The sequence below is a fragment of the Asterias amurensis genome, chromosome 15 (genome assembly GCF_032118995.1).
Source record: "Asterias amurensis chromosome 15, ASM3211899v1".
In the NCBI taxonomy this organism is placed as follows: domain Eukaryota; kingdom Metazoa; phylum Echinodermata; class Asteroidea; order Forcipulatida; family Asteriidae; genus Asterias; species Asterias amurensis.
The window spans coordinates 6,513,622-6,536,614 of NC_092662.1; the positions used below are offsets into that span (position 1 = coordinate 6,513,622).

The window sequence follows — 22,993 nt, forward strand, 5'->3', positions numbered from 1 at the left end:
AACAATGACAACGACAACGACAACAACAACAACAAAAACAAAAACAACAACAACGACAACGACAACGACAACGACAACGACAACAACAACAACAACGACAACAACAACGACAACAACAACAACGACAACGACAACAACAACGACAACAACAACATAGACAACAAAGACAACAACACAAAATGCCTCCCAAAACAATAACAACAACAAAACAAAAACAGCAACAATAAAGACAACAACATGATGCAACCTCCACCTTTTCCCCTTTTTTGTTGCCATTTAACACAATCCTTTTTCCTAAAAACTTCTGCCTCACTAAATATATTTTCGCTTCCTTTTTTTATTTTTTATTTTTTATTTACGCTCTATTCAATGTTGGGTGTTCGTATAAAGTTCGTATTCTGTGTAAAAACAACAACGCAATGGGAGTAAGTTATTGTTTATTATTAACCACTGTTTTTGGTTGAACTTTTGGTTGTGTATGTATGTTTAGCAGATTTGATATATCAGTTCTAGTTATCAGACTTTAATTTATTCATTCCTGCTCTTAACCCTTCGCAACTTGCCGTCAATCTCTTTCATAAAATCCCCGCCATACTTTCAGCATCATTCTGTCTAACCCTAACAATAATAATTAATAATCATATCGGCTTATTCTAATATAGAAACATGGAATACAGCGTGCGAATAACGCGTTGGATTCCCACCTGTGGTTTCCCGCCTGGCGTAATGTATTTGCCTTCCAACGGTGAATGTTGATAAGAAATCGAAGTTTGAGAGCGAGGAAAAAACTCGATAATATACCATGGGGTGGGAAAGAAAAGAGTTATGATTAATTTACCTTAGAAGTAATGAGTGTACGGTTTGAGCTTTGAATGAACTGTGGGTCTCCAGAGCTTGCCAATATCTCTAAGAACGCACTAAAGTAAGAGAACAATGTAACAACATTTATTTCTTTTTCCTTAAACAGATTTATAATAAATAAGCGCCCGTTGCTTCTAACGGTGCTTATAATTTTTCCGTCCAATGAAAACCAAAATAATATTCTTTATCCTCGATGTAATCATTGAATGTGGTAAGTTCGGCACCCACTGTTAAAGGGACACGTTGCCTTGATCGGGCGAGTTGGTCTTTGAAAAGTGTTTGAAACCGTTTGTTATGAAATGCAGATGGTTGGATAGTTGTTTTAAAAGTATAATATAAGGATCCACACCTAACATGTCTCGAAATCGCAAGGTTTTTGCTTTTATTTTAATATAATATTTATTCGGGCAATCACATTTACAAGAGCGCATGTACATACATTAAACATATTTAAGAAAATAAAGTAAAACCACAGTGGGGTGCCCAGGAGAGCATAAAAGTATCTTTAAAAAAAGAATAAAAAAAATAAAAAAATAAATAAGTTTCGTCAAAAGGCGTATGTCTCCTAAAAAACTAACTAAAAAACTATCTAACATGGCCTGCGAACTAACATGGCCTGTCATTTTGTGGAGTCAAAGATTTGACTCCACAAAATGGTGTGCCGTGTTAGTTCACGACGCACTGTTAAAGGGACACGTTGCCTTGGATCGGGCGAGTTGGTCTATGAAAAGTGTTTGAAACCGTTTGTTATGAAGTGCATTAGATGTTTTAAAAGTAGAATATAATGACCATGCCTCGAAATTGCGAGGTTTTTTCTTTTATTTTGGGAATTAAAATTGTCTGTCATTTTGTGTAGTCAAACAATTGACTTCACAAAATGGTGTGCCGTGTTAGTTCACGACGTATAAGGAAAACCATGCAATTTCGAGGCTTATTTGTGTGGATCGTTATATTCTACTTTTGAAACAACCATTATGCATTTTATAACAAACGGTTTTCATAGACCAACTCGCCCGGTCCATGGCAACGTGTCAAATTTAAGACTTGGATTCGAACCGGCATTCTCGTCTCTGGGCAGGTTTGGTGCTCCAGCATGAACCACCATTTGGTATATAAATAATAACAGTGGCTAGCGTGACGCTCATGGCGCTTCAACATTATTGCCCCTGGTGGTCCTTAAACCATCTCAGCTCCCTAGGGAGTATACAGCCTGAGCCGCATGTAGCACACTATGCTAATCAATCACAATAACCAACTCTGCCCTCACATGTACCCATATTTGCTCCTGGGTGGAGAGAAGCTGATGGTTAAGTGTCTTGCTCAAGGACACAAGTGTTACGACCGGGGTTCGAACCCACACTCTGCTGAACAGAAGCACCATAGCTTGAGTTCGTTGCTGTCATCTGCTCGGCCACGACACCCCCATGGACTGGTACAGGCATCTGATCTGTATGAGTGCGAGATTGTTGGTTTGGGTTCTACCTCACTGTGGGTTAGTTTCCCGCTGGACTTGGAGCCTCGCACCTCGGTGGAAGAGCAGAAACCAATATAGGAATCTTCATCGCCGATGATATTGTTCAAGCTTTCACAAAATTTCAGTAGTACCTTGAAGAAGCGTCGCTTAGTGTTGGTGATAAGTTCGCGTGTAGAAAACTCGTTTGAGTCTTCTGAATTGATGTATGTGACATGATGTCAATAAGTAATAAATAAACACATGTTGTATTGTAGTTGAATGTGTTAGCTACCCAATTAAATCATTACATTCGTGCATGAATCTTATTTGGTTTTTATCTGCTTGTATGACGTCATCAAACACGCACGAGCTTAGTGGCGCCATTTTGGAAGTTTCGATTCCCCATGTTTCTGTGCATTGTACATATTTTAGAAAACGCATGTGGTTGAAACCCGTGCCATAATGCAAAATGACTTCCACAAATATACTGGCACCATCTTGGTCATATTCCCTGTATCCCATAACAGTAATCAATTGCAACATTAATTGCACAAACATGGCACCAGATTATCTTTTCTTCCAGCCTCAGTTTGTTTGCAATGAGTGGGAATGGAGTTAAATCAAGATGGCCACATCGTGAAAATGGTCCATTAAAATGGCAGTTTTAAGGTAGAATTTAGCAGCGTGTGACGTCACTGCAAAGAGTTTGTACAGATGGCCACCCTTTTGTTCGCCACCCACTCCCCTTAATAAAACTTTTACAATTTTAAAATGTCAAAGATAACATGGGAATGCTAATGAAATCAACTGTTTTTGTCTTGTCCATTTTGAGATTAGTGATGCATGTGTATATCAGTTTACTTACATCCCCGATTCATCTTATTTCCTTGTGCCTCATTGTTTGAGTGGATATACAAAGACAAACGCTTACACGGTGCGTGCTGATATATCCAATCGATATAACGTAGAAAGGAGAGCGCGGCCTGCAACTCGTGGCAAAGGCAAGCCGTAGGACTCTCTCGTAGCAACGGTATTCACGCGTCAAAAAGCAAACACCAATTGGACACGATCCGCCATCAATTCCAGCCCCCAACACGTGGCCAACCTGCAGCAGCAACAAAACCCTTAGATTTGGGTTATTACATAATTCATTTTACACGCTGGACTTGAATTATTGTCCAATTTCAATTAGTAAAAGGAAGAGTGACTGAGTTGAACTTAATAAATCGTATACCCGCCCCTGATTTGATTTGTATTGCGTGACTTTAGAGTGATACACCCAGCTACGTGTTGTAGAGTAGTTGGATGTCATTTAACATATGCATCAATTGGTAAAGAGAAGAAAATTGTCTTGTGTCAAAGTCAGTATTGGACATCTGTCCTCGTCTTAACGTCAGGCACACGTAAGAGCTTTTACCAAAATGAGGTACACCACATGTCTTTGTTATAAAGACCTTGCTCTTGTCGAAGTCCGTTGTTTCAGATTTGGCGGTGATGTACAAAGCGAGTACATACGGAGACAGAAACATGTGCACCCTTAATGAACTATTTGAAACAACTAAGTTTAACATGCGATTGAGACAAAACCTAGCGGATCACTACTTAGCCCAGCAACAGATAATGGTTTTTCAGGACTAGGGTCGATTCGAGTCAGTTGACTCGTATCAGACTAGATTCGAGTCAAGTGGGGTTAGAATTATGTGTCACCTTGTAAATGAACTATTTGAAACAACTAAGTGTAACATGCGATTGAGACTAAACCTAGCGGATCACTTCTTAGCCCAACAACAGATAATGGGGTTTTCAGGACCAGAGTCGATTCGAGTCAGTTGACTCGAATCAGAGTAGATTCGAGTCAAGCTGGGTTAGAAACATGTGTCACCTTGTAAATGAACAATTTCAAACAACTCAGTTCAATAAGCGATAGAGACCCAACTTGGCCAAACAATTTAAGTAGTGGTTTTCGGGACTATAGAGTCGATTCGAGTCAGTCGACTCAAATCAGACTAGATTCGAGTCAAGCTGGGGGTAGAAACACGTGTCACCTTGTTAATGAACTATTTGAAAACCCATTTAACGAGCGATAGAGACCAAACCTGTTGTACACCGGGTTACTACTTGGCCTAACGACAATAATGGTTTTTAGTCAGTCGACTCTATTCGAGTCATTGACTGAAATAATTACAGTAAATGCGTTTATTTAAACAAGAAAATGCAAAACAATGTTAATGGCCTGACGTTGCGACTATAGAGTCACACAAAACATACATGAATAGGTATCTAAGTGTATAAGTTAAAACAACATGTAACAAAACAACCTGTAACAAACAACCTGTAACAAACAACCTGTAACAAACAACATGTAACAAACAACATGTAACAAACAACATGTAACAAACAACATGTAACAAACAACCTGTAACAAACAACCTGTAACAAACAACACGTAACAAACAACCTGTAACAAACAACCTGTAACAAACAAGACGAAATGTAACTAAAACAGTGAGGTAAGGAGGATCACCAAATGGATACTGCAACTTCAGAGAGGCTGTACACGAGAAAATATAATTAACACACCTCGGTGTATGAGTAAAAAATATATATATATATATATATATATATATTCTTTATCCCCGATGCAAATTTAGCATCTCTTGTATCGTCGCGGTACCCGCTGCCAAAACATAGGATTCGAACTGCCTCTAGCTACCGGGCAACCTCGGTAGTCTAGTTGACAAGACACTGCTCTAGAATTGCAAGGGTCGTGGGTTCGAATCCCACCTGAGTAACATGCCTGTGATATATTTTCACAGGACTCGGGAAAGTACTGAGTATACAGTGCTAACACACATCGGTTTATGGGTAAAACAAAAATTAGTATTCTTTATCCCCGATGCAAATTTAACATCTCTTAAAAATAGAATTAGTTCTTGCAACAACTTACCAACCAAAAGGACCTATGGTATCTTTATATGCAAAATAAAATGTTTAATATCCCGAAGAAAAATTGTTAAGGAGGCATGGCAACCTTAACACTTGTTTAATAACACAGACGAGAGCGCACAAACATCAGACAAGTGCGCATTCATGACGTCACCACTCTATGTCGTAGAGTTGTGTCTTAATTAGAAACTTACGCCAGGACATTAATTCAGCATCATTGCATTATCATCAAACAGATAGATGAATACTTGTAATTTAATAACAATACAAAGTCTGAAAAGCCACAGTTACCGTCAGAACCTCCAAAGTAACTCAGTCTTCCTATACACAGATTGGAAATTCTCTTGACAAAACATCGACAGGAAAGCCGGCCAACTGCCAGCGCCTGGGCGTTTTTCAATTTGCGTTACCTATTTTTATTATTACCTGATGTATGTTCTTGACGTTCGGAACTCGACTTGAGTGACGGTATTGAGTAAAATCAGTGTTCTGTGATATTTGTTACACCGGCTCGCCAAAGAATGACATGTCTGATTATCAGGACGAGAAGCTGTGTGTAGATTGCCGTATGGGTTGATGGGGAAACACAAACACAAGTGATGAGCGTATCATCCAAGTTATTGTTAAAGCAAATCACTCTCGCTTGAGTAAGAAGACAGGATATTGAAGGTAACGAGTGACTTGAGTGACCAAGCTCTAATTTCCGGAGTTCGATCGACGACCTACGATGGAGTGAGACGGTGGTGTGGACTGTGTGAATTAAAGACTAGACTGGTGTCAAATTGATTCCACGAACTGCTACATTATTGCAATAAAATGTCATGTGTTTGACTTCAACACTGGGAACCCGCGCGAGGTGTCGTTATAATACACGGGTTCAATTCGAAGTAGAAACTGTGTACCAACAAGTCGTGTTTCACACTGGGTGCGTTCGTTTTGGCTTCCCCGGGTCGACCCCGGTGTGTGGCTATTTTTTCCAGGACGAACGTGTGCAGATAATAACCCACGTTCGTCCTGGAAAAACAAACACCACACACCAGGGTCGACCCAGGGAAGCTAAACGAACGCACCCTGTAATTACTTTCACCTTTTTAAAACATGTGTGCCACGACTCATAAAACTGAACCCAAGCTTAAAGCAAAGGAGACGAAGTTACATCACATGTAAAAGTCAAGGTTGAAGTAAAAACTTTCTTTTTCAAAACTGAGAAGTCTCCAGAGTTCCCCAAATCTACTCCGCTGTTATTAGTAGAATATTAAGGAAGTTCTTAAAGGCATGGTGGACACTATTGGTAATTACTCAAAACATGGAGAAAGATTTTCTTCCTCCATGCTCAAAATAATCATAAAACCTTACTTGGTAACGAGTAATGGGGAGAGGTTGATGGTATAAAACATTGTGAGAAACGGTTCCCTCTGAAGTGATTTAGTTTCCGAGAAAGAAGTAATTTTGCAAGAATTTGATTTCGAGACCTCAGAATTAGATTTTGAGGTCACGAAATCAAGCATCTGATGAGCACACAACTTCGTGTGACAAGGGTGTTTTTTCTTTCATTATTATCTCGCAACTTCGACGACCAATTGAGCTGAAATTTTCACAGGTTTGTTATTTTATGCATATGTTGAGATACACCATGTGAGAAGTGTCCAGTCTCTTTAAAGGAACATAATCTACCTGGCAAGTAGATACACATATGTATGGTGTTTTGTCGTAACAAAATATATACATTGATACCTCACCCCATATACAATGCCTCAAACCCCATATAATGGTAAGGTGTTTCCAAGTTTTGACCAGCTCTTGTTGTTTAACCCATATCACCCTCTTGACGTCACGGTTGGCTGGTTGGTTTAGATGTGAGTAATCTGTCTTAAAATTTCAAACAATCTTATTTTACATCTTTGATTTTTTAAGTTTTCGAATGGCAGGTATATCATGTGTTATAGTTGGGTATTGTTTTATTTCTCAAATAGGCCTTTGCTGAATAATATTTTTGTAGTTGTGTACATTTTTTCTTTTTATGGGTCATTTCCTCTGTACACAACTGTGCATTTTCTGTTTCACTTTCTACAACCTCCATCCCACTCTCCCACTCCTACTCGTTCAACCCTCTATTTGAAACTTCCTCCCTCGCTTTACACATCTGTTGCATAAAACACCAGGTTCTTATTCTGGATCACTCCTCTGTACACAAGTGGGCCTTTTCTGTTGCATTTTCTACAACCTCCATCCCACTCTCCCACTCATCTCGCTCATCCCTCCAGAACTTCCTTCCTTTTTTACACATCTGTTGCATAAAACGCCAAGTAATTTCGAGCCACTACTCCCTCCTTTGTCCCGAATTCACCGAGAACTTTCTCCTTACACGACTTATTCCAAAAACTTTCATCAGTTTATTTAGAGATGTATTAATAATTCATAAATTTATTCCATACAATCTTGATTATAATTGAGTCATTATGGGAAGGGCACAGTGTGTTCTATTTATAGCATGCTTGGATTGAGCTGCCGGACTGTGTCTTACCCACAGATCGAATGTTATAACGCTCTCTCTCGTTAGAAACCTTAAATTAATAACCAACAATCCTGATGATAATTTTGTGTAAATCGATTGAAAATAGACTCAAAGTGGCGCTATATTTCTTGGGTTCCATTAGAATGAATATATTAATGAATGAGTTAAAGACACTGGGGTCGATTTCACAAAGAATAAGGACTTAGGAGTTATAACTTAGGATTAATCTTTAAGGTATGCATGCTACAGTGCAGGGTTGGGACTCGTCCTAAGTCCTAAGATTAGTCTTAAGTTAGGTTTTTTTTAAGAGTTTTGTGAAATCGACGGCAGGACACCTTTTGGTAATTGTCAAAGACTATTCTTCTCACTTGGTGTATCTCAACATTATGCTCAAAATACAAAACCTGTAAAAAATTTGAACTCAATATTGGTCGTCGAAGTTGCGAGATAATGATGAAAGAAAAAACACCCTTGTCACGCGAAGTTGGGTGCTTTCAGATGCTTGATTTCGAGACCTCAAAATCCAATCCTGAGGTTTCGAAATCAAATTCGTGGAAAATAACTTCTTTCTCGTGAACTACGTTTACTTCAGAGGGAGCCGTTTCTCACAACGTTTTGCAGCTCAACTATCAGCAGCTCTCCAATATTTGTTGACAAGTAAAGTTTTATGCTAATATAACTATTTTGAGTAATTACCAATAGTGTCCACGTCTATTTAATGATCAGACAATCAAGTCAGAATTAATTAAAAACCAGGATAATTAAAACTGCAAACAACCAATCTGACTAACAGAATAATAAACTGTTCGAATGCTTTTCGAAAGTCCACTCGAAATATTGAATGATTCGCAATGTGTGTCCATAATGAAGTTAAACAATCATTCCAACTAGTTTGTCGACCCTTGAAGTTTGCTGGGCCTTCTTTTACCCGACCAGCCACTTAAACTGCATTCAAATTTCTCCCACTCGTAGCATTTTCATCATTTACACATCACTATGTATTTTAACATCTTTCATTCAAATTGATCTAATTATTGGAATACACGTCCATCTGGAAGTATTATTTGATTAAACTAACAAAATTTATATTATAGACAGTCATGGTATTATACGCCTTTTTCATATTATATCTATACCACACTCTGACCTTCAAAACATGCTCGAGTAAAAAAGACAAGTACATGGGGTATTTCTAGCCTCGGAACTACCCAATTCAACTGGTTATTGTCTTCTATCAATACAAACCTAGCAGAGATAGAAGTTACAGTAGAAGATGTGCTCGTGTTGAGGCAGTCCGAATTTAATTGACGTATCCTGCACACGTGTTCCAATTTGACACAATGCTCGCGAGGCTCAAGCGGGGGGGGGGGGGGGTTACGAGCCTCTCTCCAACCCGCCGAAGTCGAGTCGTTTCTCCGCTGAATAATAACAAGAAGGTCATTGGTACGTCCAGTTGTTATTGCTTTGTTTTGTTGTTGGAAATCGATTGCGTATTCTTACGAGTATACATCTCTCTCTCTGCCAAGTTGGGGTATACGAACGGAGCCGCTGTGGAGGGCAGTGGCGCGTCAAATAGCCCTGGGTAGGTCGGCATTCATTGGGCACTGTGACAGGTCGGTACCAACCGGTCGGTAGCAACCGGTGTCTCACGGCTGCCGACACGCGAGCACACACTCCGTCAAAACATCCCTCAGGAAGAACAAGTAACTTCTTTACAACCAGAATTTCCGGTCAACAATTATACTTAAACATAATAATCACTATTTATTGATTGTTTATGTTTGAGTTAATTCCTACACGCGCACGAACTGAAGTTTGTTTTACCTAAAGAGGGCTTCTTTATTTTTGAATTAAAAAAAATTGAAAAAATACCCAGCAATATTTGCGAAGGTTTCTCTGAGCGTTGTTTTCGTCTCTGAAAACATGTCTGAAAATAAAGCTTTGTTCCTTTTTTTTTAAGTGACAAGACCGGCAGTCTTAAATGGGTGATTCTTTGTTGAGTTCTAGTTTTACATTTCACAAGTTATAGTTTAAAGTTTTAAGTTTTATTTCGTTTGTCTTGATTTCGTTGGCAGTGAAACGAGATCCTGAAACCTTAGTGTAATATTGCAGTTGGAACGAATAAACCCACCAAAAGTAAATCCAAGGTAAGATTTGACAATTTCACAAGCAAGTATTAAAGAAGAAGAAACTATAAATACATAGTAAACTTGTGGGTACAACCATGTGTAAATCTCTTTTGTGTGAGTGTTGGCTCTGAAAAGAGCCGGTTTGGTCTCGACGTTTCGAGCAGTATACTCTGCTCATCTTCAGGAGAATTGTAATAAAGTTTGAAAGTTATAAATGTTTGAAACCATCATTCAAGTGTGATCCCTAGTTGACAAGGGAGGTGTATCGTGAAGATGGAGATGGGGTTTGGGGTAGGGTCGGGACGGGTGTATCATGAAGATGGAGATGGGGTTTGGGGTAGGGTCGGGACGGGTGTATCGTGAAGATGGAGATGGGGTTTGGGGTAGGGTCGGGACGGGTGTATCGTGAAGATGGAGATGGGGTTTGGGGTAGGGTCGGGACGGGTGTATCGTGAAGATGGAGATGGGGTTTGGGGTAGGGTCGGGACGGGTGTATCGTGAAGATGGAGATGGGGTTTGGGGTAGGATCGGGACGGGTGTATCGTGAAGATGGAGATGGGGTTTGGGGTAGGGTCGGGATGGGTTTAGGGGTTCGGAAGAATTCAGCGGGACGCAGACACTGAAGGGAGTCTGGGGGTATGCCTATAGGGTCGGGATGGGTTTGAGGTGAAGTGGTCTCGATTGTTTTTTAGGGTGCAGAGATTGGGAAGTAAGAGTTTGGGGTGCGGAGATGGGGATGAGTTGGTGTGTACTACGGATGTGATTAGGGCGTTATTGTGATTCGGGTGGAGTGGGCTTTTAAAGCCATTATACACTTTCGGTACGGAAAAGAAGAACAAAAGTTCACAGATTTATAAATAACTTAAAAGGTTTACAGAAGGTAATGGTGAAAGACTTCTTTTGAAATATTATTCCATGAAATGCTTTACTTTTTGAGAAAAACAAGAGTGTGTTTTCCCGTTATTTTCTCCCGACTCCGATGACCGATTGAGCCTACATTTTCACAGGTTTGTTATTTTCTATAGAAGTTGTGATACACAAAGTGTGGGACTTGGACAATACTGTTTACCGACAGTGTATAATGGCTTTAATGGAGGGTTTGGGATGGCGGTATTTTAGGTAGAGGGGTTTGAAAAGGGTTAGATGGCAAGTAGAGAACAGCGAATTCATCTAAATATTCCTTTTACACATAAGATTAAAGTCGCACCCGTACCCCCTCCTATATCTATGCCCCGCCCAACCACGCATATTTTGTTGATACTTCATTACACCATGATGACAACGTTGTCGGATCTTAATGATGCTCTAAGCTCGATGAAGCTTGGAAACAAAGCCGACAGAAAAACTTGAGATATTCTAACTTTCTGGCCATTTTGAGCGTAGATCCTGCAAGCTCTATCATGCGTGGTACAAACTCAGGCGTGTTTATGTATTATTGGAGGGTAGTCCATGCGTGCGTACTTCCCATTCAAGCTTAAACCCCGATGCTGAAATATATTGCAAGTCGTTAAATATAAAAATGCAGCGCTGCATGCTACTTGTCCGTTTTGTGTTTTTATTTAATAACAAAATACGGCACTCAAAAGCCCAGAATTGACCAAGTGTATTAGTCCTTCACAAACCAATACCCGATTCGGAACCCATGCAGAAAATCCCAACCCTAATAAAAGTCGACTTTTCATAACACGATGGCTGTACTGGAGTCATTATGCGCTACTTTGCATAAATTAAATGCAAACTGCTGTACTTTTTTTTCTGGCATTCTGTGATGAAGTCTTTTGTTAGGAAAATACGTCTTATCTGAGCTCTATAGTGCTGAACTTACAATCATAAATAATATTTTCTTAAACTCTGCGATGGACAGGGTGTCTCCAAAAAAAAAAAAAAAAAAAAAAAACCTTTGAAATGGCTACTGAATAAAAAGTATATGATTCTGGGGGGAAAGATGCATGGGTAGCTTGTAGACTCGACTTTCATATGACACCAAAAAGTTTGAAAACAGTTCGTGATTTGGTGGTGACCACTGCTCATTTTGGTAAAGGGTATGACAACTAGGTTGCGCAGGAGTTAGCATTCAAATTTGTGAGAGGTAAGTCCTTTGAAGCTTAAAAAGTTCACTCCAAAATGTCGACTACTTATTCTTCAGTGAGCAGCGCTCATCCAAGCATTAATTTTTTCGGACTTTTAAAGGCAGTGAACACTATTGGTAATTACTCAAAATAATTGTTAGCATAAAACCTATATTGGTGACGGGTAATGGGGAGAAGTTGATGGTATAAAACATTGTGAGAAACGGCTCCTTCTGAAGTGCCATAGTTTTCGAGAAAGAAGTAATTTTCCACGAATTTGATTTCGCGACCTCAGATTTAAAACTTGAGGTGACTAGGTTGTTTTTCCTTTCATTATTATCTCGCAACTTTGATGACCGATTGAGCTCAAATTTTCACATGTTTGTTATTTATGCATATGTTCAGATACGCCAACTGTGAAAGCTAGTTTTTGGCAATTACCAATAGTGTCCACTGCCTTTAAGTTGAGTTCATAAGCTATCCATACATCTAAACCTTTTCCCGCCAGCATCATATATTTTTTATTCGGCAGCCATTTCAAAGGTTTAAAGTTTTTTTTTTTTTTTAAACACAGTAGTGCTGAAATTATCATCACAAATAATATTTATTGAACTCCGCGATGTAGACATTACGAATCAAACAAGCAGAGCGAATCCAAAAAATGATCTCAGTAAACACAGATGATTGACTGAAATAACACTTTATTTTATGATAAATAAATTAACAAAAACAGGACCAGCCTGCTCTTATTCGAAGTCATCATTTACATAATGAAATAATGTTTACAAAATATTATTCTTAAATGTAGAAACAGTCTTCATAAAATGAAGTCTTAAATAACATATATTTCTCCATAACAAATATCGCCGAAGACATAGTTCATTTGGTATCTTGTTTCGAGGTAGAGAATAATGGAAGTAAGTTGTGAATAACGTGTTGGGGTTTTCTAAAAAGTCTAATTTTGTTTTATTAAAGCAAAATTGTGAGGGATTATATCACAGTGAATACAAGAGGAAAAACTAATACATTTATAAAATTTATTTCTAAACAATGAAAACATTTCATATAGTTTTCATTTTATTAAAATTTAATGTCTGGGCCAATAAAAAGGTATGTAAAATTAAGCATATCATTATACAATATTTTTGCCAAAAATTTTAAAGAGACTTTCTGTGAAAATAAAAGTCTTTGTAAAAAAGGGTAACAAGGGTTCTAATTAGTTACAAAAAGTTTACACAAACTACAAACCAAGTAACAGACCACAAGGAAAACTGACTGGGTTTATTTATATTAGGGTTTCACCCCCCAAAACAAGTTTAAAACAAAAGTTGAATAAGGAGATATTTAGACTCTAGTTACATATTTCAATTTGTGGGATTTGAAATCTAATCAAATCTTGTCATTTTTTAGTAATTATAAAAAATGATTTCTTGTTAGAGGGTATTTTTGGGAACAAAATTATAACTGAGGTGGAAGCCTCTAGCTGACGCAAAGCGGTCACTTCTGAAGGTTAAATGAACAGCATTAGATGATGATATACTGACTGCAGATGCTGGGGTGTAAACTTGACCACATAACCACGTCTGTCGACCCTCTCCATAATATCGTATCTGAAACAATAACAAATAATAATAATCTTAATTTTGTTTTTTACCCATACACCGATGTGTGTTAGCACTGTATACTCAGTACTTTCCCGAGTCCTGTGAAAAAATATCACAGGCATGTTACTTGGGTGGGATTCGAACCAACGACACTTGCAATTCTAGAGCAGTGTCTTACCAACTAGACTACCGAGGTTGCCCGGTAGCTAGAGGCAGTTCGAATCTGAGTACAAGGTATTTATATAGACTAAAATTAAGGGAAGTACCACAGCACTTTACACACAATAACAACAAGCAAAGAAATAAACAAGATAAGCAAACAAATCAATTAAACAAGTGTTGTTTTTTTTTAGAAGTTTCTTGAATACTGCTAGTGAGCTAGAGTGGCAGATGCTGTATGGTAACATGTTCCAGAATTTAGGGCATCGGTGTGGAAGCTTTTTTCCCCAGTGCATGTTTTTGGGGATGAACTATAAACATTTATAATAGTAAAAAAGGTTTTTACATAACAGTTTTTACATAGCGCAAAATTTAAATTAAGTCTCAAAGCGCTCTTGGAAAGTGAAAGAGTGAAACCAGGACTATGGGAATACACAAATTACAGAAAATACAGAGAGACTACAAAATGCATACAATGAAAAATACAAGTTACTTAACAAAAAGATGTGTCTTGAAATTAGACTTAAAATGTTCTAGCAGAATCAGGTTACCAGCCAAATTACATAAAGTTTGCATTTTTGTGGCTATTGCCCAACAACAATTTTGCTTAGCAAAGGAATTTCTCAAGCAGTATTTTCTGCTTAAAGCCATTGGACCCTTTCGGTAAACAGTATTGTCCAAGGCCCACACTTCGTGTATCACAACTTCTATATCAAATAACAAACCTGTGAAAATTTGGGCTTAATCGGTCATCGGAGTCGGGAGAAAATAACGGGAAAACCCACCCTTGTTTCCGCACATTTCGCCGTGTCATGACATGTGTTTACAATAAATCTGTAATTCTCGTTAACGAGAATTGATATTGTTTTACTGTTTTCTCAAAAAGTAAAGCATTTCATGGAATAATATTTCAAGAGAAGTCTTTCACCATTACCTTCTTTAAACCCTGTAAGTTATTTGTAAATCTGTGAACTTTTTTTTTTTTTTCTGTACCGAAAGGGTCCAATGGCTTTAACGATCTCTGTGAAATTTGTCCCTGATGGTAGTCAAAGGAAAACTTACCTGTAAATAGTCATAGCGGGACGGATACCTTGAGGAACATATCGGGAACAAATTGAAGGCATTAATGTTGAGTTGAATGGTCATATCAGCCGGAGCGATGATATCCGTATGGCATATAGTATTACTGGGGTAGACACTTGGATAGTTGGGACTTTGAACAACACCATAATCGGATGTAAAGACTGCGTCACAACCTACAAAATAAGACACAAAGAGGAGAGATGTTTATAGAATTCGAGGCAGTGCATGGTGAGGTATCAATATATATTTGGTTTATGGTAACACCATGTGTGTATCTACTTGCCAGGTAGAGTTTGTTCTTTAGAGAACTGTCTTTTTTGGTTTTACAGAGTTTCTTAGTTTATTACGCCTTTTAACCAAAAAGGCATTTATGAATGGGAATAAAAGAGTAGTGACTCGGTCTTAAACTGTTGTTTAAAACCTTGCAGGGTCGTTGGCCCTGCGATAGGAGCCCTCGCCTTCAGCTCAATCCAGTTGCTATCCCCTTATTCCATTATTTAAAAAGTTATCTTCAAGAAACTAACAACTTACTTGAGGCTGGAGTTTCAGCATCTACAAAGCTATAGATGACTTGGTATCCATGACCAGGGTAAAGCGTTGAATGTTCGATCTGTATGACGTTGGAACTAGAAATGATAGTCTCACCACGCTGCAAGTCACACACAAAGATTTCTGTAGCGTAGGAATCCTTAATGACTAACTTCTCATCAGATGAATACGGAGATTGACCTGTCAAAAAAATAACCATAAAAAATTATAAGTGTAAGCCTTCTCACACTCTGCTGCTGAACTTTAGAACAATCGCCCAAGTAATGTCCGTAAATGTTCTTGTGTTTTTACTTTTAAGAAAAAATCTTAAAACTGATCTGTTCCCTAAAAAGAAGATTAATGATTTGTTCTAGCTAGATTTAATTTATCCTTTTCTTTGTTATACACTTTGATCATGTTTTGGAAGGGGGGGGTATAACTGAATCTGAGCATTTATAATACATACCTTCCCCTGGACAGTTGATTTTGTAATTTACAATCTGTAGATTAATGACTTTACCGGGTTCAGCCACTATGCTATAACCACAAAGTTCCCCTCCAGTCGGGGAGTTCAGACTAACGGCACCTTCTGATGTCACCACCTTGTTGCATTCTGTAAGAAATTATAACAATGATAATAGCCAAATTTTATATGGAGCCTTTCACACCTGGGGGGTTTCTCAAAGCGCTTCCAACATTATAACCCCTGGTCACTGGGCCTTAAACCATCTCAGCTCCCTGTAGAGTATACAGCCTGTGCGACAATCATTTGCGCTACTGAGCTAAACCAATCACAAGAACCATCTCTGCCCTCACAGGTACCCATGTACCCCTAGGTGGAGAACCGCAATTAAAGTTAAGTGTCTTGCTCAGGGACACAAGTGTCACAACCGGGATTCGAACCCACACTCTGCTGAACAGAAGCTCCAGAGCTCGAGTTCGGTGCTCTCATTAACTCGGCCACGACACCCCACAAGAAATTTGACATTAAAACATTTTCGTATTGGCAGAGCTTGTGAGAAGTAGATTGGGATTCTCCTTGCTATGCCAATTGAATCATTGAAAAAAAGACTTAGTAGTTGCAACATGAATATGATCTGGATTGTTATAGGCCGATTGCTAGTTTATTGCACAGCACCTGTAGATGTGTTTAGGGTTGGGACTGTCATCTCGGGCACGGCAGTTGTGGCAATCCACATCAGAGCGCATTGTTTGGGTGGCCCTTTGCCCCCATGATGGATTCAGAGAATGATGATGATGATGATGATGGTCATTTCGACAATTGATTGTCATATTTCACATGCTGATTTATTTACCCATAAATAAAAGTTGCATCCCCCTTTAAGTGATCCCCTGGCTACTGAATCCCAGGTTTTACAAAAGCTTAGGTGTGTTCCATGGCTTCCGACTGGCACCCCTGAAAAAGTTGTTGACAAAATAGGCAGATCGCCAAAGTAGGACTAGTTGGTAGAGCGCCTGCACATAGGGCTAGTTGGTAGAGCGCCTGTACATAGGGCTAGTTGGTAGAGCACCTGTACATAGGGCTAGTTGGTAGAGCGCCTGCACATAGGGCTAGTTGGTAGAGCACCTGTACATAGGGCTAGTTGGTAGAGCGCCTGCACATAGGGCTAGTTGGTAGAGCGCCTGTACATAGGGCTAGTTGGTAGAGCGCCTGTACATAGGGCTAGTTGGTAGAGCGCCTGCACATAGGGCTAGTTGGTAGAGCGCCTGTACATAGGGCTAGTTGGTAGAGCGCCTGTACAAAAGGGCTAGTTGGTATAGCGCCTGTACATAGGGCTAGTTGGTATAGCGCCTGTACCTATGGCTAGTTGGTATGGCGCCTGTACCTATGGCTAGTTGGTATAGCGCCTGTACATAGGGCTAGTTGGTAGAGCGCCTGCACATAGGGCTAGTTGGTATAGCACCTGTACGCTAATCTGGAGGTTCATCCCCCTGTAGTATATTTTTCTTTTGTTCAACCGTAAATCGAAATGTTATATTTACCTGATTGACAGGATGGTAGATTCTCACACTCGACAGTCTCGGATGGTTTGACATCCCCTTCACATTGAGCTTCATCTACAACTTGATCTTTTTGGTCTCCTGTCGTAGCGACACAGAACACACTACGAGGTGCTGAAGCTTGTCCACACAGCCCTTCACAGTCGTAATTACCAACAAACCAACTGCACAAAGAGAAATAGCAATGAAGGTAAGTATAGAATGTTATATATTTGGTTTGCGGTAACACCATGTGTGTATCTACTTGCCAGATAGAACTTGGTCGTTAGAGAACTGTCTTTCTTTATTTTATTACTGCAGAGTAGATTTATCGGATGTTCGGGAGACTTCTCAGTTCTGAAAAGAACTGTCCTGCTTTTTAACTACCCCGGCGGAAGGTGTAGAAAAATGGCTGGGACTACTACTTTAGCTTTTAGGATTGTAAATAACTGCGCTACCGCCGAGTCAGTTCTTGAATCGGTCTTAACGTTTGGACTAGCAAGGAGACTTGCATTTTACAACATTTTTTATCACTTTAACCTAATAGTATATCCAAACTTAAGTTGTTGAGAAGGCATCCTCCAAATCCCAAAAAACTATCCGTTTAGGTCAATCGGTTGATCTTGTTTCATTTTCAGTTTGTTTGTAACTTTGGCTGGGAGTTTTAGTGAAATTTTGAAGGCTGTATCTTACCGTGCCTCGTCTAAGTCTGGACAGTCGCCTTGGTAACAAGTATAAACATTTGGTGTGGATTGGCTGAGACCACTGCAATGAATGTCATCTACTAAGTTGAATCTATTATCATCGACCATCTCAGCACAAACCAATACGTCAACAGTTTCCCCTGATGAGAAAAAAAAACATTAAATTAAATTGCGATAACAAACATACACTTGTTGCATTATTAAATCAATCACTCATCTTTTAAATTCTTCGGACACCTTTGGTACATGTCAAATACCAGTATTCTCACTTGCTTTATCCCAACATACACATAACCTAACTTTTTGAGAGTTTGTCTCTACTAACTGCCTTGAGTACCTTGTTTGGTAGATACATGCGCAATATAAGACTTTGATATTATTATAAAAGAACAAATCTGTGATAATGTGTACTCAACTGGTTATCAAAGTCGCAAGAGAATAATGAAAGAAGCAAAACACCCTTGTTGCACTAATTTGTGGGCTTTCAGGTGCCTAATAAAAGGCTTCAAGCCTGAAGTCTTTTATTATTTAAGTGAGGAAATTACCTCATTCTCAAAAACTATGTCACTTCAGAGGGAGCCGACGATCACAATGTTTTATACTATCAACATCTCTCCCATTGTTTGTTACCAAGTTAAGTTTCATCAATTATTTTGAGTAGCTACCATTTGACCTCTGACCCTAGCTACCAATAGTGTCCAGTGCCTTTAGCATTTGACCCCTGACCCTAGCTACCAATAGTGTCCAGTGCCTTTAGCATTTGACCCCTGACCCTAGCTACCAATAGTGTCCAGTGCCTTTAGCATTTGACCCCTGACCCTAGCTACCAATAGTGTCCAGTGCCTTTACCATTTGACCCCTGACCCTAGCTACCAATAGTGTCCAGCGCCTTTACCACTTGACCCCTGACCCTACCTACCTAGACCACAGGTGACGCTACAGGTTCCAGCAGTACCAATCCATTGATAAGAACCAGTATTACTCGTAGTAGGCGAGTCAATCTCATACTCCCACTCAATGTCGGCAAGAGCCTTCTCTTCTCCATAAACTGTAGGGTGAAGGATGACATGTACAGCTATCTTGAGTTCTACTACTGTCGGTCCAGAGATAGTGATGGTCTCAAGCATGTTGGAGTAGTTATAGATAATAAGCATTCCGAGGTAGTTCTGTTGTGTCTCACCATGAGAAGGGAGATTCAACTCTTGGATGTAACCTAGAACGTAACTGTCGTCAACTTTGATGGCTGATGAAGAAAAAGGAAAAAAGGTATGATATAGTCATTCTGTAGATACTTCAACTGCTGATTTTATAAATCAGTCTAGGCAGGGTTAAGTTAACATCTTAAAGTCAAAATATATTGGTTTACTGTAACACCATGTGTGCTTGCCAGGTAGAGTTTGTTCTTAGAGAACTGTCTTTCTTTTTTCTACTACTGCGGAGTAGATTGTTCAGCCGAGGGTTCGGGAGAGACTTATCAGTTCTGAAAAGAACTGTCCTGCTATTAACTATAACCTGGGCGGGTGGTATAGAAAAAAGGATGGAACTACTACTTTAGTTTATAAGATCGTAATTAACTGTACTATCTTAAAGTCAGTCACTGAGTGAATCCTGTGGTGTGTTTTTTTAAACTAAATTCTTTTATATATTTTTTTTAAAAGATTATTTGTTTTGTAAGATGAGGGTGCTCTTCCCATGTAAAGTTTCAAAACCATACTATGTATGGCTGTAGACATAATAGGTCCTATCTCAGTCTCGTTTCACACTTGATGGCAAAACAGCGTATCTCTGTACATGTACTTGCTTTTCTTGAAGTGTCATTTTTTGAGGTGTCTGTTTTTTTGCCATCGAAGGGTCTAGCTGGATCCTGGTTTTCTGTTGTTTGCTTTTAACAAACTATTTTTAAGCTAGCATAAATAATAAGAATGATTATACATACCCATATGAGTCAGGTAGTTGTGGTTGGTAACAAGAACTGAAGTAGTGCCAACAGGAATCGTTAAGAACTCAACGTATTCTAGAAGAAACAAAACATAAACAAAGAAAGTCAAGTTCGCGCTTTTGTTTCAGGAAGAAAGTTGTAAGTTGAATACCAATATACGTGAATTTTTGTATTGATTGAGCCATCCACTTGGAATAGTTACTTAAAGTAGCAAAAACATTGTAAAGTACTAGTCTGAAATTAGCACCTTACCTGTTCCCCATTAAAACTATCACGTTAAGTTCCAGTAAGTTCATTTAAAGTAATGAATAACTTATAAAGTACTTTATTCTGAAATTAGTATCCGAATATGAAAGTACTATGTTCAGTTCCAGTGAGTACATTTAAAGTAATAAATAACTTATAAAGTAATTTAATCTAAAATTAGTACCTTTATTTGAATTTAAAACTACTATGTAAGTTCCAGTGAGTACATTTAAAGTAATAACTAAGTTCTAAAGCTCTTTATTATGAAAAAAAGTACCTGAATACTGTCCTCCATTAAAAGTGCCACGTTCAGTTATAGTTCCAGCACCAGCCGTACCACTACTACAACTCTGTATGAATAATGAAAAAAAAGAATAACAATCATTGAAAGAACCTGCGAATTACTAATCACATGATAAGAAGCAATGTTCACAAATAAAGTTTTTCACGTTTGTTTTGAAAAAGAAAAGTTGACATTTTACCTGTAGATTGCATGATACTCCATTTTCAAAGTTGCTGCCTGGACATTGTGAGCCGCCACCTTGAGGTCTGATAGAACAAAAGTAAAATCAAGACAAATTAGAGTTAAGTTTGCATTGTAGTAAAGGTTTATGTTAACACCATACATGTATAGTGGTAATCTCTAAATTAGTTGGGTTGGTTCTGAAAAGAACCAGTAGTTTTGAAAAAAAAAACGTTGGTTTCACGTCAAATTTGTTCTTATTTATGAAACGCAAATAAGTACTCTTTTACAATCTAAGAATAGGGTTGCAGTTTTGTTTGACAGAAACTTACGATGGGTTTGTGCAGCTTCTTGAGCGAGTTTGAGTTCCAGCTCCACAGGTTGTAGAACAATCACTATAGGTCCAGTCACTCCATCCTCCATCTACAACCGTTGGGCAGGGCTAGATAGAAAAGCAACAATGAATGTCAGTAAGAAAAAGTAATCTCACTCACTTACTCACTCAGTCGACCCAAGTTGTCGCATATGTGAGTCGGGCTCGATGTCCGACACGCCACAGAACTCTATCCTGCATACAGCTGGTTAGCTCCTCCTTGCTGTTGGCTCCTGCATCCTCGATCAGGGTCTTGTGTATGGTCTAAGTGGGTCTACCGGGACCGCGCCTGCTGGGGCTGTGCTTGCCGGGGGGTGGGCTCCCACACACTGACTCTACAAATTAAGTCTTCTCAATCATTTTATGTAGGTCTTTGGTAAAACAACGAACATGTTTGCCTCAAATTTTTCTTTTTAGTTTTGATCATATTACTTACTGATATATTATGTTAGCAACTGAACAAAGTTTGTTGTTATTTTGGTTAGTGGTTCATACCTGGTGTGTATTGCATAGAATCCCGCCTTCTGAACTGCTTCCTGAGCACTGTGATCCACCATTTCGAGGTCTGTGGGACAAATACAAAACAATAATTTATCATTATAATATAGCCAACGAAAAAGTATGCGATAAATGTATTTCAAGATAGCTTCAGCATTTAAGGACACTGGACACCTTTGGTAATTGTTAAAGACCATTCTTTTCACTTGATGTATCTCAACATATGCACAACATAACAAACCTGTGAAAATTTGAACTCAATTGGTCGTTGAAGTTGCGTGATAATAATGGAAGAAAAAACCCTTGTCACACAAAGTTGTGTGCTTTCAGCTAGATGCATGATTTCGGGACCTCAAAATCTAATTCTGAGGTCTCGAAATCAAATTCAAATATTTGAGTGGAAAATAACTTCTTTCTCAAAATCTACGCTACTTTCGGAGGGAGCCGTTTCTCACACTGTTTTATATTATCAACAGCTCTCCATTGCTTGTTACCAAGTAAGTTTTTATGCTAACAATTATTTTGAGTAATTACCAATAGTGTCCAGTGCCTTTAAAAACAGGATCGTGTGTTAAAACTTACGTTGGATTGGTGCAAGTTCTTGAGCGAGTTTGGGTTCCAGCTCCACACGTTGTAGAGCAATCACTAAAGGTCCAGTCACTCCATCCACCATGGACAACAACGGAGCAAGCCTGGGTGTTGCATTGTAAACTACTTTCATAACTATTCCCTGAGCATTGTGAGCCACCATTTTGAGGTCTGTCAGAGAAATAAACGAACCCTTGTTTAAATGGTGTTTGAAGCTTTGCATGGTGTGGAGAATAAGAGTAACTATAAATATAAATATGAATAGTAAACTTGGTTACGAAAATCTCTTTTACAGGAGTGATGGCTCTGAAAAGAGCCGATTTGGTCTCGACATTTTGAACAGTGTACTCTGCTCCTACGAGCATAGTATACTGTTTCGAAGCGTCGAGACGAGCAGAGTTTACTGTTCAAATCGTCGAGACCAAACCGGCTCTATTTAGAGCCACCACTCCTTCAAAAGAGATTTTACTCATGGTTGTACCCGCAAATTAACTATTCATATTTATATTTACTCTTGAAACCTTGTTTAATCAAAAGCTGGGAGACAAAAATCTTGAACTTCTTTCAGTTATCTTTTGACTTTTATGGAAAGAGTTGATAGTAAAACTTACGTTGGATTGGTGCAGGATCTAGAGCGAGTTTGGGTTCCACTTCCACAGGTTCTAGAACAATCACTGTAGGTCCAATCACTCCATCCGCCATGTACAACAACTGGACAGGCTTGAGTGTTACATGCCAAACCGTTTCCATAGTTACTACCATAACAGTGTGAGCCACCATTTTGAGGTCTGTGGAAATGAACAACAGAAGAATATTGAAGTTTGAGTTTCATTT

At 38.9% G+C, this 22,993-nt stretch overlaps 2 protein-coding genes across 2 annotated transcripts in view; one reads left to right on the plus strand and one right to left on the minus strand.

The window, feature by feature from the left end:
- Positions 1–9,923, plus strand: part of LOC139947987 (putative RNA polymerase II subunit B1 CTD phosphatase RPAP2) — a 97,949-nt gene extending 88,026 nt beyond the window's left edge. The window contains exon 10 of the transcript XR_011787401.1: positions 9,851–9,923. The gene's annotated coding sequence lies outside the window, so the exon portion shown is untranslated. The remainder of the gene's footprint in view (positions 1–9,850) is intronic.
- Positions 9,924–12,667: 2,744 nt separating this feature from the next.
- LOC139948281 (A disintegrin and metalloproteinase with thrombospondin motifs 10-like) overlaps positions 12,668–22,993 on the minus strand; it is a 29,486-nt gene continuing 19,160 nt past the window's right edge. Inside the window, exons 23-36 of the mRNA XM_071946382.1 lie at positions 22,771–22,947; positions 22,154–22,330; positions 21,569–21,638; positions 21,033–21,142; positions 20,720–20,786; positions 20,515–20,587; positions 19,989–20,066; positions 18,972–19,295; positions 18,042–18,192; positions 17,352–17,533; positions 15,814–15,960; positions 15,351–15,548; positions 14,799–14,992; positions 12,668–13,583 (exon numbers count right to left, since the gene is read on the minus strand). Of these exons, the coding sequence (XP_071802483.1) occupies positions 13,407–13,583; positions 14,799–14,992; positions 15,351–15,548; positions 15,814–15,960; positions 17,352–17,533; positions 18,042–18,192; positions 18,972–19,295; positions 19,989–20,066; positions 20,515–20,587; positions 20,720–20,786; positions 21,033–21,142; positions 21,569–21,638; positions 22,154–22,330; positions 22,771–22,947 (2,125 nt within the window). The 3' untranslated portion in view covers positions 12,668–13,406. The remainder of the gene's footprint in view (positions 13,584–14,798; positions 14,993–15,350; positions 15,549–15,813; positions 15,961–17,351; positions 17,534–18,041; positions 18,193–18,971; positions 19,296–19,988; positions 20,067–20,514; positions 20,588–20,719; positions 20,787–21,032; positions 21,143–21,568; positions 21,639–22,153; positions 22,331–22,770; positions 22,948–22,993) is intronic.